The sequence below is a fragment of the Sphaerodactylus townsendi genome, linkage group LG05 (genome assembly GCF_021028975.2).
Source record: "Sphaerodactylus townsendi isolate TG3544 linkage group LG05, MPM_Stown_v2.3, whole genome shotgun sequence".
Taxonomy (NCBI): Eukaryota; Metazoa; Chordata; class Lepidosauria; order Squamata; family Sphaerodactylidae; genus Sphaerodactylus; species Sphaerodactylus townsendi.
This window is the reverse complement of record NC_059429.1, coordinates 32,753,585-32,766,733: the sequence shown is the minus strand read 5'-3', so window position 1 is coordinate 32,766,733 and position 13,149 is coordinate 32,753,585. Positions and strand designations below refer to the sequence as shown.

At 40.3% G+C, this 13,149-nt stretch overlaps 1 protein-coding gene across 1 annotated transcript in view; it reads right to left on the bottom strand.

Annotated features, from left to right (window-relative positions):
- Positions 1–13,149, bottom strand: part of NEK7 (NIMA related kinase 7) — a 104,108-nt gene that overhangs the window by 57,944 nt on the left and 33,015 nt on the right. The window contains exons 2-3 of the mRNA XM_048496751.1: positions 12,087–12,169; positions 6,733–6,873 (exon numbers count right to left, since the gene is read on the bottom strand). Coding sequence (XP_048352708.1) covers positions 6,733–6,873; positions 12,087–12,143 — 198 coding nt within the window. The 5' untranslated portion in view covers positions 12,144–12,169. The remainder of the gene's footprint in view (positions 1–6,732; positions 6,874–12,086; positions 12,170–13,149) is intronic.

The following is a 13,149-nucleotide window of genomic DNA, read 5'->3' as shown; positions in this document are numbered from 1 at the left end:
GCACTAATCATACTGTATAAACTCTAGTCAACAAACCAGCTACAAACACTTCTTTAAAGTCCAACCAGCAAAGTCCAGTTTATTAGATTATCTGAATTCAGATGTAAGAACTAACCAGAATTTCATCAAACTACCTATCAAGATGTCTAAATGCAGCCTCTGTGTCTGGTCATGTTCAAGTTTACAGGTGAACTTTCCCTATACTAAAGCTTTCTTCAATTTGTAGATGAAGATTTTACCGGTAAAAAAATCTCAGTATTAAAATTATACTCACAGAGACCAGCCAACTATGCTTCTTTTTTCTTTTAAATGCTTATGGACATCCTTTTAAGTGTGTCCAAGCAACGCTCACCTGGTACCGATTAAATTGACTGCCTGAGAAGAATTCCAAAAGGCCTGATTATTATTTAAGAGAAGTTGCTCTTTGTTTGTGGTTTACTACAGAGGAACACATTAACACACCATTAATAAGGTTCTGTTACCATTTCCATGAGCAAACCCTAACTATTGCAGCCTAGCAATTTTATGACAAATTCATCAGTTCTCTTTGGCTAATGTCACTCACCAAAGGAGTCTCAAACACTAAAGGGATACAATGCTCTGAGTTGCTGATTTGGTTATCTACAATTCTCAAATGTTTTATGCAAACTTCACTTTTCTCACAAAAAGTCCAATAATATGTGGACGTGTCATTTGCTAGCCTAAAGCTGTGTCTTATTACCTGTTATTTTTCACAAGGGGTTTCATACACTTGAGAGCTCTTAATATAAACTTAGTATCAGCACCTAGGTCTTTTGAAAAAATCAGTCATGTACTAATAAGGGCATCAAGAAGATCTTTTAAAATTTCTTAAGTCTACCGTGTTTCCCCGAAAATAAGACAGTGTCTTATATTAATTTTTGCTCCCAAAGATGCGCTATGTCTAATTTTCAGGGGATGTCTTATTTTTCTGTGTTCTGTTTGTTGGGCATGGTTCCAAACAAAAACTTTGCTACGTCTTACTTTGGGGGGATGCCTTATATTTTGCACTTCAGCAAAACCTCTACTATGTCTTATTTTCAGAGGATGTCTTATATTCGGGGAAACAGGGTATTTGATAACAGGATCTATAGGGCACTAATGTTGGATGCGTTGCAAATGTTTGTTTCGCTACCTGCACATTGCAGCTGAATACAAATACAACCACTTTTATACTTGGAAAGTCCTGAACATTCAAGGAAGTCTGCAAAGGTGAACTGAAAAAGCTCAAGACAATATACTGCCCAATTAATTACCAAGCATTTTGAACATAAAATTCAACAAATTAAGGCAGCCTGCATACTTTTGTGCATGTCACTACATTCATGTACATTATAAATTTTACTAATGCACGCTTGGAAAAGCAGCTAGAAATCATCTCCCTTGTCTGAACCCATAGCTCCAGAAGTGTTCTAGAAGATTTTAAGGCAGGGGGGAGGGTCAGAACTCTTTCATATGCACATACATATTATTTGGGACATTTTCATCTAGGACATTTCACTTATTTTCTGGAGGGAAAGGCTGAGTTAATGAGATGATGGTGGCAGGTATGAGAATGGACAATGTTTCCCTTGGGGAGAAGGGAAGGTTTATACTGAAGGAGGGCTTAAAGTCAGTGGGAAAATATTTTGAGGTGAAAGACAAAGAGGTGGATGGAATGCGGGGTATTTGCACCAAGGTAAATATATACATTTTGGTAAAGAGTGCGTGTCCATGGTGAGATTCTAAAGAACATGGGTTTTGAGTTATGGATATGAGAATTTTGAATGGCTATTCTAGGTTCTGGATGCTTCTGAATCCTGATATGGGTAGGAAAATACCTATCAGGATGTACGCAATAGAAAAATACCAACCAGCCTAACAAAATACCTAGAAACAGTTTTCAATAGTATAAAAGTAGAAATCCTTCCTTAAGATTAATTAGTTCTAATTTAATCCTCCAAAGGCAATTCACTGACAACGAACAATGAATAATTAATTCCTGTGATAGATCAAAGGATTCCTTTTATCTAGGTATTAAGAGTTGAAATGAAAAAGACAAAACATGGAACTACGTATAGCATAAAATGCAATGGGTTTAGGGGAGAGAATTCTGGTGAAGAGTTTCAGCCTTTCTAATTCCTGAGCAGATGAGGCTGGCTAAAAATTACATTGAGTTTAATAGCAAAAACAAAAACTTACTGTTGCTGGGCAATTATGTTTTTGCATTCTTAAGGGTTATTTTAAAGTTCAGGAAAGAACAGTAAGCGTTCTTTACCTATGCCCTTTTGACATTTTACGTTGTGATTTAATGATACTCTACCCCACTTACAACACAACAAAAGAGCTTCTACCTGAAAGCTTTTTTTTAAAAAAAAAAGATACTTTGCAACATGCAAGCAAGTTGAAGAAAGTTTAAGCAACATTGTAACGATTCGTAGATTTCCAGGCAGAAAGTTTGCTAATGGATAAATAATTTGATTTGAACAACCTTTGCAAAAATAAATGAAAGGGTCTAATCCTATAGTTTTGCTTAACTGAGCACAACTGATCCTACAAGGTGCTAGCCAAAAACCGCTTTGGATGGAATGGGGTCTAAGACCCCCTCTACTGGAATACTACCATAATAAGCTGTACTGAGCATTAACTGCCACAAGCTAGTCCTGAATGTCTTGCTAAATAACAGGATGCATCAATGCCAACATGAGAAAAGGATGAGATGACCGAAACAAAACTATGCAGGGACATTCTGCTCTTCTTGAAAAATCATTTGATGCACTAAAAGCATATTGAGTGGAGACAGGGAAATAATCCAGAGGAAAGAAAATGAAGTTATGCCACTATGCATTTAGAAAACAGTAGGAAAAGAAATCAAATCTAACAAAGAAGAAAAAAGGAAAAGAGCTTACAACATGACAAAACCTTGTGAAGGTTCCTTTGTTGCCGTTCTCCTAAGAGATATGACATGCGTGGGGCAGGGAAGGGTTTGCCTGCACTGTGGAACACGCACTTAGGGACATCTCTTCCGACTCAAGTGAAGGGTGAAGATTTCATTAAGCTTTTCTGTTCCCTCATAGCAGGACAGCTGGAGTTTTTCAGCTTTCACATGAATTATAAAATTGTATGTCTTTTTGCTTTTAATCTGCTACATAGCATTTAGTTATAAAAATTTACCCCATCCTTCTACTTAAAAAAAAAGAGTACAACAAAAAGCTTCAAATAGTCATCATGTTTAAAACAATGGCTCTGATCCTAAAATGCCATTCTATCCCTAAAGTGCCAACCCTGTGCAGGCAGCAAGCTGATTTATGCTGGCCTGTGGAGACTAATGGAACCAAATGGCTTCCGGAATGCTCTGTGGGACCTGATGCCTCCCGGTGACTCATTGGATGGACTGGTAGATGACTGGAATGGCCAGCAATACTGCCATTGATGAGATCGCTCCCTGGTGCCCCTTACGCTCCTGTACCTGATCAGCCCCATGATGTACTTTAAAGCTTAGAAGAACAAAACAGGAACTCAGACAGCTAGAGCAAGTCTAGAGGAAATCTCATGACAAAGAGGCAAGAACATCTTATAGAATTTTTATGAAGGTTTATGAGATGGTGGTGAAAGATATGAAGGATTACTTTGCAGCCAACATCACGTCCACAAGCTTACATCCAGCACAGTTATTTAGGGTAATTCAGCAATTAACAATTTTAAGAGACAGTCCTCAAATGAATAGAGAATTTGCTTTGGGCTGTGTTGAGTTCGTCAGCTACTTTACAGATAAAGTTTTGTCTCTGTCAAAACCTTCCTGCCAGGTTTGATGCAGTGAATGAACTGGAGGCCCCTTGGCAGTCTTTGGGTCCTTCTTTGGACCAATTCAGCTTGCTCTCCCAGGACAATGTGGACAGTTCCGTGACCTGCAAAACCTGCTACATGCCTTCAAAACCCGTACCCACTCTGGCTAATTAAAACCAGCATGGATGAGGTGCAAAGTGAGTGAGGGAAATTATCAATCTTTCCATCAACACTGGGAAATTTCCCAGAGGCTTAAAAGATACCGTACTGAGACCACTCTTTAAAAAACCAGCTCTAGTTACTTTAGCCAATCACTGCCCAGTGTCCAACTTACTGCAAGGTAATTGAGAGAGAGATCACACAGCAGCTCCAGAATTATCTGAAGAATCTATTCCAATTTGGCTTCCAAGCAGGTTATGGGGTACAGACAGCTCTGATTGCCCTCACAGATGACCTCGGCCGACACTTGGACCAGTGCTGCTGGTATTATTGGGTCTTACTGCTCTATTTAGTCGATCACGACATTCTGACCATCTGCCTTATCAGTGTGGCGATATCAGGACAGCCTTATAGTGGCTGTGCTCATTTCTTCATGACTGAGGTCAGAGGGTTGGAATTGGTGAGAGAATGTTCATGCATCATGAATTGGTGTGGCGAGTCCCACAAGAGGCAATTCTCTCACCATTATTATTTAACATCTATATGTGCCCTCTAGCTGGAGGTTTTGACTGCTTGGGCTGATGAACTCATTTATATCTGATACAACTTCAGCCATTCTGGGCAACTGTCTGGAGGCTGTGATGTAGTTGATGAAAGGGAGCCAGCTGAAATTAAATCCAGCAAAGACAGAGGTCTTGTGGCTGAGTAGGGGCACGTGGGGGTTGTCAATTGCCATCCCTTGACAATGTGCAGTTTGTCACTGCATCATTTGTCAAGAGTTTAGGTGCTCACCTGGACACATCCTTATCTATGGAAGTCCAGGTGACTAATGCTACTCGCATGGTATTTTACCATCTCCGGCAAGCGAGACAGCTGACACCCTACCTGTATCAGGCTGACTTAGCTACTGTAATCCATGCAACGGTCACCTCCAGGATGGATTATTGCCACTTGCTTTATGCAGGGCTATCCTTGAGCTTGCTCCGGAAACTCCAGCTGGTCCTGAATGCAGCAGCAAGAGTTCTAACTGAAACCTCGTGTTGGACACATATTCAGTCTGTGCTCCACCAGCTGCACTGGCTCCAGGTGGAGTACCAGATCAAGGTAAGGTGTTAATACTTACGTGCAAAGCCCTAAATAATCTGGGACCAACATACCTTTGAGACAGTCTCTCCTGTTATGTCCCCCAATGGACACTCCATTTTTCAAGCAACAATTTACTAGTGGTTCCTTGCCCAAAGGAAATCTGGCTGCCCAGAGCTGCCAGAGCATATGGTTGAGACAGCATTGGTTGTCTACTCTGGCTTCTCCCCTCACCATTCACCATCTGTCCTGCCACTCCTCTGATAGGTGGAATTTTTCTATCCTCTCCTTGTGGAACTGTGAGCTCTTTGATAATTGTCTGCCATCTGGATTAATTGTAAATTGTTTTAAATTGAGTTATTGTGCAGTGTTATCTTGTTGTGTACTGTTGTGAACCACCCCAAGCCCAAAAAGGGAGGTAAAGAAATTTAATAAATAAATGCAGCAGCACCTTCAACAGAACAGTTTTTCCATGTGTCAACAAGGAATGAGCCATTTGCTGATTATGTTGCTCAGAGGCAGACTCACAGTTTGATCTCCACACTGTTCCTTTAGGGCCAGCAGCCAGCAGAAGCATGATTTCAGGGAGTGCAATAGGCTGCAGTGGGAAGAGGAAGGTGAGAAACCATCTTCCTCTAACACAACAGGTCACATTGCTTAGGCTCCAAGGCAGTAAAATTAACACAAAACAGAATTCTTCAGCAATTAAAAAAAACAATCTCAACCCCAGAAGATGCACCAAGGCCCCACCAATTTCAATTCAAAATTGAAAAATATCTGCGAACACATTAGAACCCAACAGAAGTAAAACCAAAAGAGATATGTCACTATGTGGTCTCATTCCCTTTGGCCTTGATTTTTGTTTACGCACACATTTTCCCCTCTTCAGCACTCACCTTGCTCTCAGATCAGAGAATCCCCACATTTTCCAAATGCTCTATGAATGCGACTTTTTTGGTCCCTTTGCAGGGAAAGCAAAGGAGATTCCTACGAATTAAAATTTCCTTGGGTTTTCTCACCTCCCCACCTTTCCCTGCCCACAGCACAGCAGATTGCCCTGCTCCACCATCTCCCTCCCGTGCCTCCTCCATTTTGGGATGATCAGAAGTTTGGATTCCTTTTTTTTGCTATTTCAGTGCTGTCTATTAATGGTGCAGTGAACCTAGTGAAATTTACAAGGCTAAGGAGGAATGTTTTATGTGACATACAAGGGTGATTGCACTGCTGTCGTTAGTGCCCTACCATCACCACACATGATGATACAACTTCAGTTTCTGAGACATGACAAGATCGGGCTAGTAATAATAAAATGCAAAGCTTGACTTCTGCAGTCAGCAGGCTATAGATAAACCAGACCCCCCCCCCCCCCCCCCAAAAAAAAAAAAAGCTGAAAGGCAAAGCAAGAAAATGGTGGACTGTTCAGTACTTGGGGGAGGGTAACCACAACAATGGAAACAAACAACGGAAACAAAGAAACGGAGGGAAGAAAAGGATAGTTCAAACTGCAAAAACCTACTGTGAAGCAAACTGGCTGCTTCTCAACCGTGGAGTAAGTAGTGCATATGTAAATAATCTAAATTACAGCAGGTTTCTCTATAGTTCTTCTCTTCACTATCCTAGCCCCCTTACTTATGTAAAAGTGTATTTCCTCAATGGAATAAAATCAGTAGCTGAATTCTTCATGCGTAACAATTGACAGATTCTTACCTGCACCTTTTTTAAGGCTACTGGCACTCCGTCCAACAAGCATGAGGCTCTGTAAACTTCACTGAATTGTCCACGGCCAATCTTCTTCTCTATTCGGAAGTTGGCTAAAGTATTGTAGCCCATGTCAGGTTGCAAGGCTTTCTGCAGTCAAAGATTCAAGAACTTAATTTTATGGTAAACAACATTTGCTTTTGTATAGTGGAGTCTGTACAATTATCTTTCACCCTCCCCACTCAGTTTTTCATTCTATTTACTTTAATAACATGAACTTGAGAAACCTACACATACAGAGTTCAGCATGTGTGTGTTGAGTAACAGGGAGAACCTTCTTTTACGGTTCTAGGCTCATATGGCCCAGTGCCCAGTCACAGTATTTAAAACAAATACCTCAAAGTAGAAAAGACTGTGGTAGGGGGAGGAGAGTACAGAAATAGTAAAGGCACTTTTGAGAGACCTGCAACCCCCGGTCATCATCATCAAGACAGATCCCCTGAGTGAAGTAAGACAGAGGGAAATGGACAGCTGGGCACCAACCATTGAGAGTTGAAGGACAAGGGGACCAATGATGGGGTAAAACTCCCTTGTTGCATGAAGTGAGAAGCCTGGATGCCTCATGGCTGGAGTAGCAGCCTCTGAGGTTAACAGAGAGGAATGTGAGTCACATTTACATTTTTTCAAAACTGTGTCTTCAAGCAGGATCTTCTCTTAGTCTCACATCAGAGCATGAAATCCAATAATAACATGCATTCTACTGAGCAATCCAGAGAAATCAGTAGCAGGTAGCCCCCTGTAGGATTTGAGGGGAGGTGACAAGGATTATCTTTCTTCTAAACTCCCAAATTAGCAAGCTTCAACATATATATGTGGAAAAATAAAACAATCTTCAAAGTACTTCTTCCTAGCCTCTTTACTCAAGTACTCCTACCAACAATTACCTGAACACCTCATCCGTTGCTAGTGACTCCCTGTAGATGAATTCTCAAGTACAAATTTTATTATGTGATCATCTATACTGTTTATATAATCTAAACTATTCCAGTTTAAGTTACCGTATATACTCGCGTATAAGCCGAGTTTTTCAGCCCTGTTTTAAGGCTGAAAAATGCCATCTCTGCTTATACACGAGTCACCGCTTACCAGCAATCACAAGCCGCTTGTTGCTGTCCTACCCAGAGGGCGAAGGGAAACCCGGGCACTTCAGGCCTCTGCTGAGGCTGGGGGTGTGGCCAGGGACGACCTCCCTGTGGCTGCACAAGCAGCTTGTTGCTACCCTCCTGGGAGGGTGAAGGGGGAACCCTGAGGCACCCCGCTGGCTGGGCTTCCTCAAACCCCAGCTGGGAGGCAGAGGGAGCTCCTTATTTGGGCAGTGACATCAGGGGGAGTCACTGCCCAAATAAGGAGCTCCCTCTGCCTCCCGGCTGGGTTTGAGGAAGCCCAACCAGCAGGCAGGCAGAGGTAGCTCCTTATTTGGGCAGTGACATCAGGGGGAGTCATTTCCCAAATAAGGAGCTCCCTCTGCCTCCCGGGTGGTTTGAGGAAGCCCAGCCAGCTAATATTCTTAAATATTTATATTTCACAAAAGTCCCCTAGAATATAAAACTAGAACAATTTGTCCAGAAGAAGGGGAAGTATTGGAAGGGGTAAACTGAAAGTCACTGACACTTAAATTGCTTTCTGTTTTATACCCTAACCATTTTATAAACCATAGTACAAGTAACATCTCTTTCTATAAAGGATCTGCAAAACGGCAACAATTTTGTCACGTCTAGGCTTTGTATTAGAATTTAAAAGCACAAACAGCAGTGATTCAAGGACCCTTGAAGTATGCAACTAGTCCTCTTTGAAATGTAATGGATACTGAAAATATGTCTAGGCTTTTGGCTCTCTGAAGCTGTCCGTCACATAACCAAAAATAAATGAATATTCAATAGAACCATTGGCGTCTGAATACGTAACTGCTTTGATAGAGATGGCACTGCACAGATTCAATGATGTAAATTCAAAAGGAACTGATGCAGGCTTAATGAGGTGATCTGTAGTGTTTGTAGTGAAAATACAGAAACTTGGGGAGTTCTCTCATTATTCAAATGCTCATGGTACAGAGATGAAGAATGTGGCTACATTAAGCTGGGGGAGGTTGCGAATTTTTTTTTTTAAGCCAGCATATATTTCAAAATTTGAATTGGGAATTGCATCCTCTGTCTGCGCAGTAACTTGACAAACATTAGCGTGAACTACTAAGGCAGTGTGACAACCGCATGCTGAGAGCAAAGTCTCACTAATGTGTTTTGGCATGCAGGTTTGTAATAACACATTTACATATGCAATGACCTACATTTGCATGTCAGATCACACACTGTCTGGCTTTATTAAGACCAGGCACCTCCCTGTGTTTGGCGGCCAGAGTGGCGAGAGAGGGCCAGAGGGCGGTGTTTTTTGGCAGTTGAGGGATGAACTGCCACTGAGGATTAGGCTGATATGGCCTGAGCATTAGACACTTCATTAGAGGTAATCTGTTTAACAGTGGGCAGTGTATGTAAACTTCACAGCCCATTTGCAGCACCTTCCCCCCCACCCCCAATGGCCTTTCTTCAAAGGGCAGTGTGGCTGACTGACAGCTTGTCTCATCCGCTCCCTTGTCCTGTCATACAATTTCGACATGGAGACCTGACATGAGAAGCAACATAGCTGCACATCTCCAACTATCACCCAGGTCTTCCTCCCAGCCACAATGCAATTTGGAAAAGGAACAGGCTTGCCCATAATTGGGGCATTGGTAGGTCAGAGAACATATTACAGTACATTTTAGTCATTGTCAGATTGCATTTTAACTATCACATTTAAAAAAAATCAGCAAGGATTTCTACATGTCAACTAGGCTGATTTCTATAAACTGTCATCTATAGATGTTTATCTAGATCATCAATACTTTCTCACATTCAGAGCAAAGATATCACTGCCTCCTTCCAACTACAGTTTGGAGATATGAAGTCAGTCACATGCTGCCCGTCTCCCTTCCTGCTCTAGTGTGAATTCCTGCCTTCCCTCCCATGTCATCCTCAACCGTGGCTTATGATTAAATCTGTACCAATGATAACCACAGTTAATGCTAGCTTGACTTTGAAGTGAGCTTGCAAACACCAATATTTTGCCACCCGTGCCTGTTAAGTATTATGTTCATTTTTGCTCTTCAGAACATGCTGTGGACACCAACCAGGGAGTCATATCTAGCTAAACAGCCCTGCCTACTGCATGATCCTTCCCTTCACATGTAAGGGCTATAGTTACACAAACAGCAAAGCATGACTGCTGCATGACATGTCAATCACTTCCAAATACAACTTCTGTATTCAGACCCATGTACACTGATCTCTGCACTCTCTTTCTTGCTATTATTCAGAGTGGCATGGATCTTCTGAAAAATTTCTCATTCTCTAATCTGATTAATGGGAACTAGTATGGTACAGTGATTAGAGTACAGGACAAGGATTTGGGAGACCTAAGTTGAAACCTTCACTCAGTCATGAAGTTTACTGTGTGACCAACAGCTGGCTCCTTTCTCTCTCAGTCTGACCTGTTTCATAGGGTTATCTTAAGAATAAACCAAAGGACAGAAGAACTGTGTTCCCCACCCAGAAATCTTTGGAGGAAGAGTGAGATAAAAAATGAGAGACAGGTGGATTCAGATCCCATTGACTATATTTGCCTTGTTGAAAAGAATTACAATGATGTTAATTTTTTGACTCGCATAAATATCTAAAATTGAAATATCCGAATGGGGGAAAATAAGTATTCTTCTTATGTGGTTTAACTGATGATTGAGATTTTTACATAAGGATTGGATCCAAAGAGCCATAAATGAAGCTCTGCTGGCAGGACACTTCTGCCTTCCAACTCAGAAAGTCACTCCTGAGAGTTAGGGGAGCCTTAGTAATAGAATGGGATGAAGTACATGGGAGGTGTCTGTTAGACCAACCCCCCCCCCATTCCCAACAGTGTACCCTTCTATTTTTGCACCATGAAAATTACACAGACATAAGAGTTATGACTGCTGAAGTCCAAGAGCTACTTCCTGTGCTACTATCTCTTTTGCTTATTCATAGCTCCACCATTCTGCAAAGACTTAGTTGTGAAAATCAACAGAACAAATCATCCCTCAGTGCAACTCTTGTCAACAGGAAAAGTATGGTAACTTAGTAGCATTCTCATGCAATTACTTAAAAATTTACATGTTCCAAAGATTTGAACAGCATTAGAATGACATAAGCCAAAAATAACCTTGCGCTGGAACCTGGCTTCTTTCCCACCGCAAGATTTTATTGCTGGTTCTGTGTGCTCCAGATTCCAACTTCTATTTTCCAACTGTGGTAACAGGGATTAATCAAACAAGTGATGTCACCCTCATCAGCCAGGTTCCAACACCTGAAAGTTCCATGACAGGTCAGAGAGTGAAGACAGATCTACCCTTTGTTCTATAGCAAGGTTCAGGACACCTGGGATAAGGTTTGAAGGCACATGAGGCAGCAAGCCTGATGAAGTTAAGCAGGTTTGGGTCTCATCAGTACCTGGATAGGAGACTCTAGGGAACAGCCTGTAAACCCAGGTGAATTTAATGATTGAAAAAAGGCAGGACATTTGTATAACTAACAACAACAACAACAACAACAACAACAACAACAACAACAACAACAACAATAATAATAATAATAATAATAATAATAATAATAATAATAATAATAATAATAATAATAATAATAATAATAATAATAATAATAATAATAATAGGCTTTAAAATGCCCAGTTTGTCAATGCTTTTGAACATGCATGTGAGGGGAGGGGTAGTGGTCCCCCACTCGCAAAAAGAAGACAGAATAAAATGTTCTGGATTACATTTTAAGACAAAAAACTTTAAATGCACTATTACATTAACCTTTAAAACACAATTTTGTAGTGCTTGAAAGTATAAAACGTAATGTCTTTCAAAGTTATTCAGACTGCAAAAGAAATACCACTTTCAGGATTATTTTCATCGGCATTGAAGCTATTCCCCCCTCCCCCAATACCTTCTTACTCTACCCAGCCTAACTCTCTGCACTCCATTATATTTTGTAGTCCATCCTACTCTTAGAAAAAAGTAAATCATGTAGAGGATTAGGACAAAACTGCATGAAAGTCTAGTTCTAAAACTGAAGATAAAACTGGAAGGCCTGAAATTCATACTGCATTATTAGGGTGTGTGAAACAGAAATGAAAAATAGATGAATCTTTTCAAACGCAGTTTTTGATTTTAAAATACTTTCTTAATGCATCTCTTTACTACCTGTCCTTCACAGACAGTTCTTAAAATATTTTACCTGTGACTGAAATTGAGGAACAGGAGGACCCGTCATTCCTTGGGATTGCTCATCCATTGCTTCCAATCACACTTTTCAATGACCTGCATAAAAATTCCATGCAATTAAATCTTGCTATTGTGTGTAACCATATATATATATATATATACACACACACACATCACTATTATTATATACCATATACACAGACTTTACAAAGTAACACAAGCAAAAGAGTGACACAAGATTCAGGAATAAAGAACCAAAGCAAGGGCTATAGGAAAGGATGAAAATAAAAGTTTTTTCTTAACTAGTGTCAGAAATAACACAGAATTGTGCAAATGTCTTGCACAACATTTGCTCTTATTCCAACACCTAAGAATTTCAGTGTCTGTATTATGGTAATTGTGGTATAAATACAACTCATAACCAATTCAGTCAAAGCTAGTAATTCTAGATGGAACTGATAAGGATTGTGTGAACAGTGGTTTCTGGATAATGCTAATAACTAATAGAATTCTAATTCAGTGTTTTAATGGAAACCCGTTCCAATTAATTAAATGGACTCAGTATAAATGTGAACAGGATTTCTGTCTAACAGTCCAATATTACATGCATTTATTTAGGTGTAAATCCCATGTATTCACTTGGGCTACTCCCAAATAAACATGCATAGAATTAGAACCTTTAGCTAAATCCATTGCATGGTCACTGCCACATGAAGTTTGTGAATAAAATTAGAAGTAATGGTTCTGTGCAGCCAGACATTATCTGGTGTGACACAGAAGTGATCCATTGATCATACTGGTACTTATCCCACAGTAAGAGTGCTTAAGACTGCAACATAAGAAACTAATAGTGAATTCCAAATACAGTCGCACCCTTCATAATTTAAAAGTCAATGGGCTTAGAAAGTTGTTATATTTGATAGTGCACTATAAATGTTTTCATATAGTGATGAAGTCAAACAAATTGCTTTTCTTAACTTATAAGAAAAGTTTTTAAAATCTATTTTTGGCCAAATTGGCACTTGTCAGACACAAAAGTGCAACATACAAGAAGATCAGCAACCATGTAAAAGCTA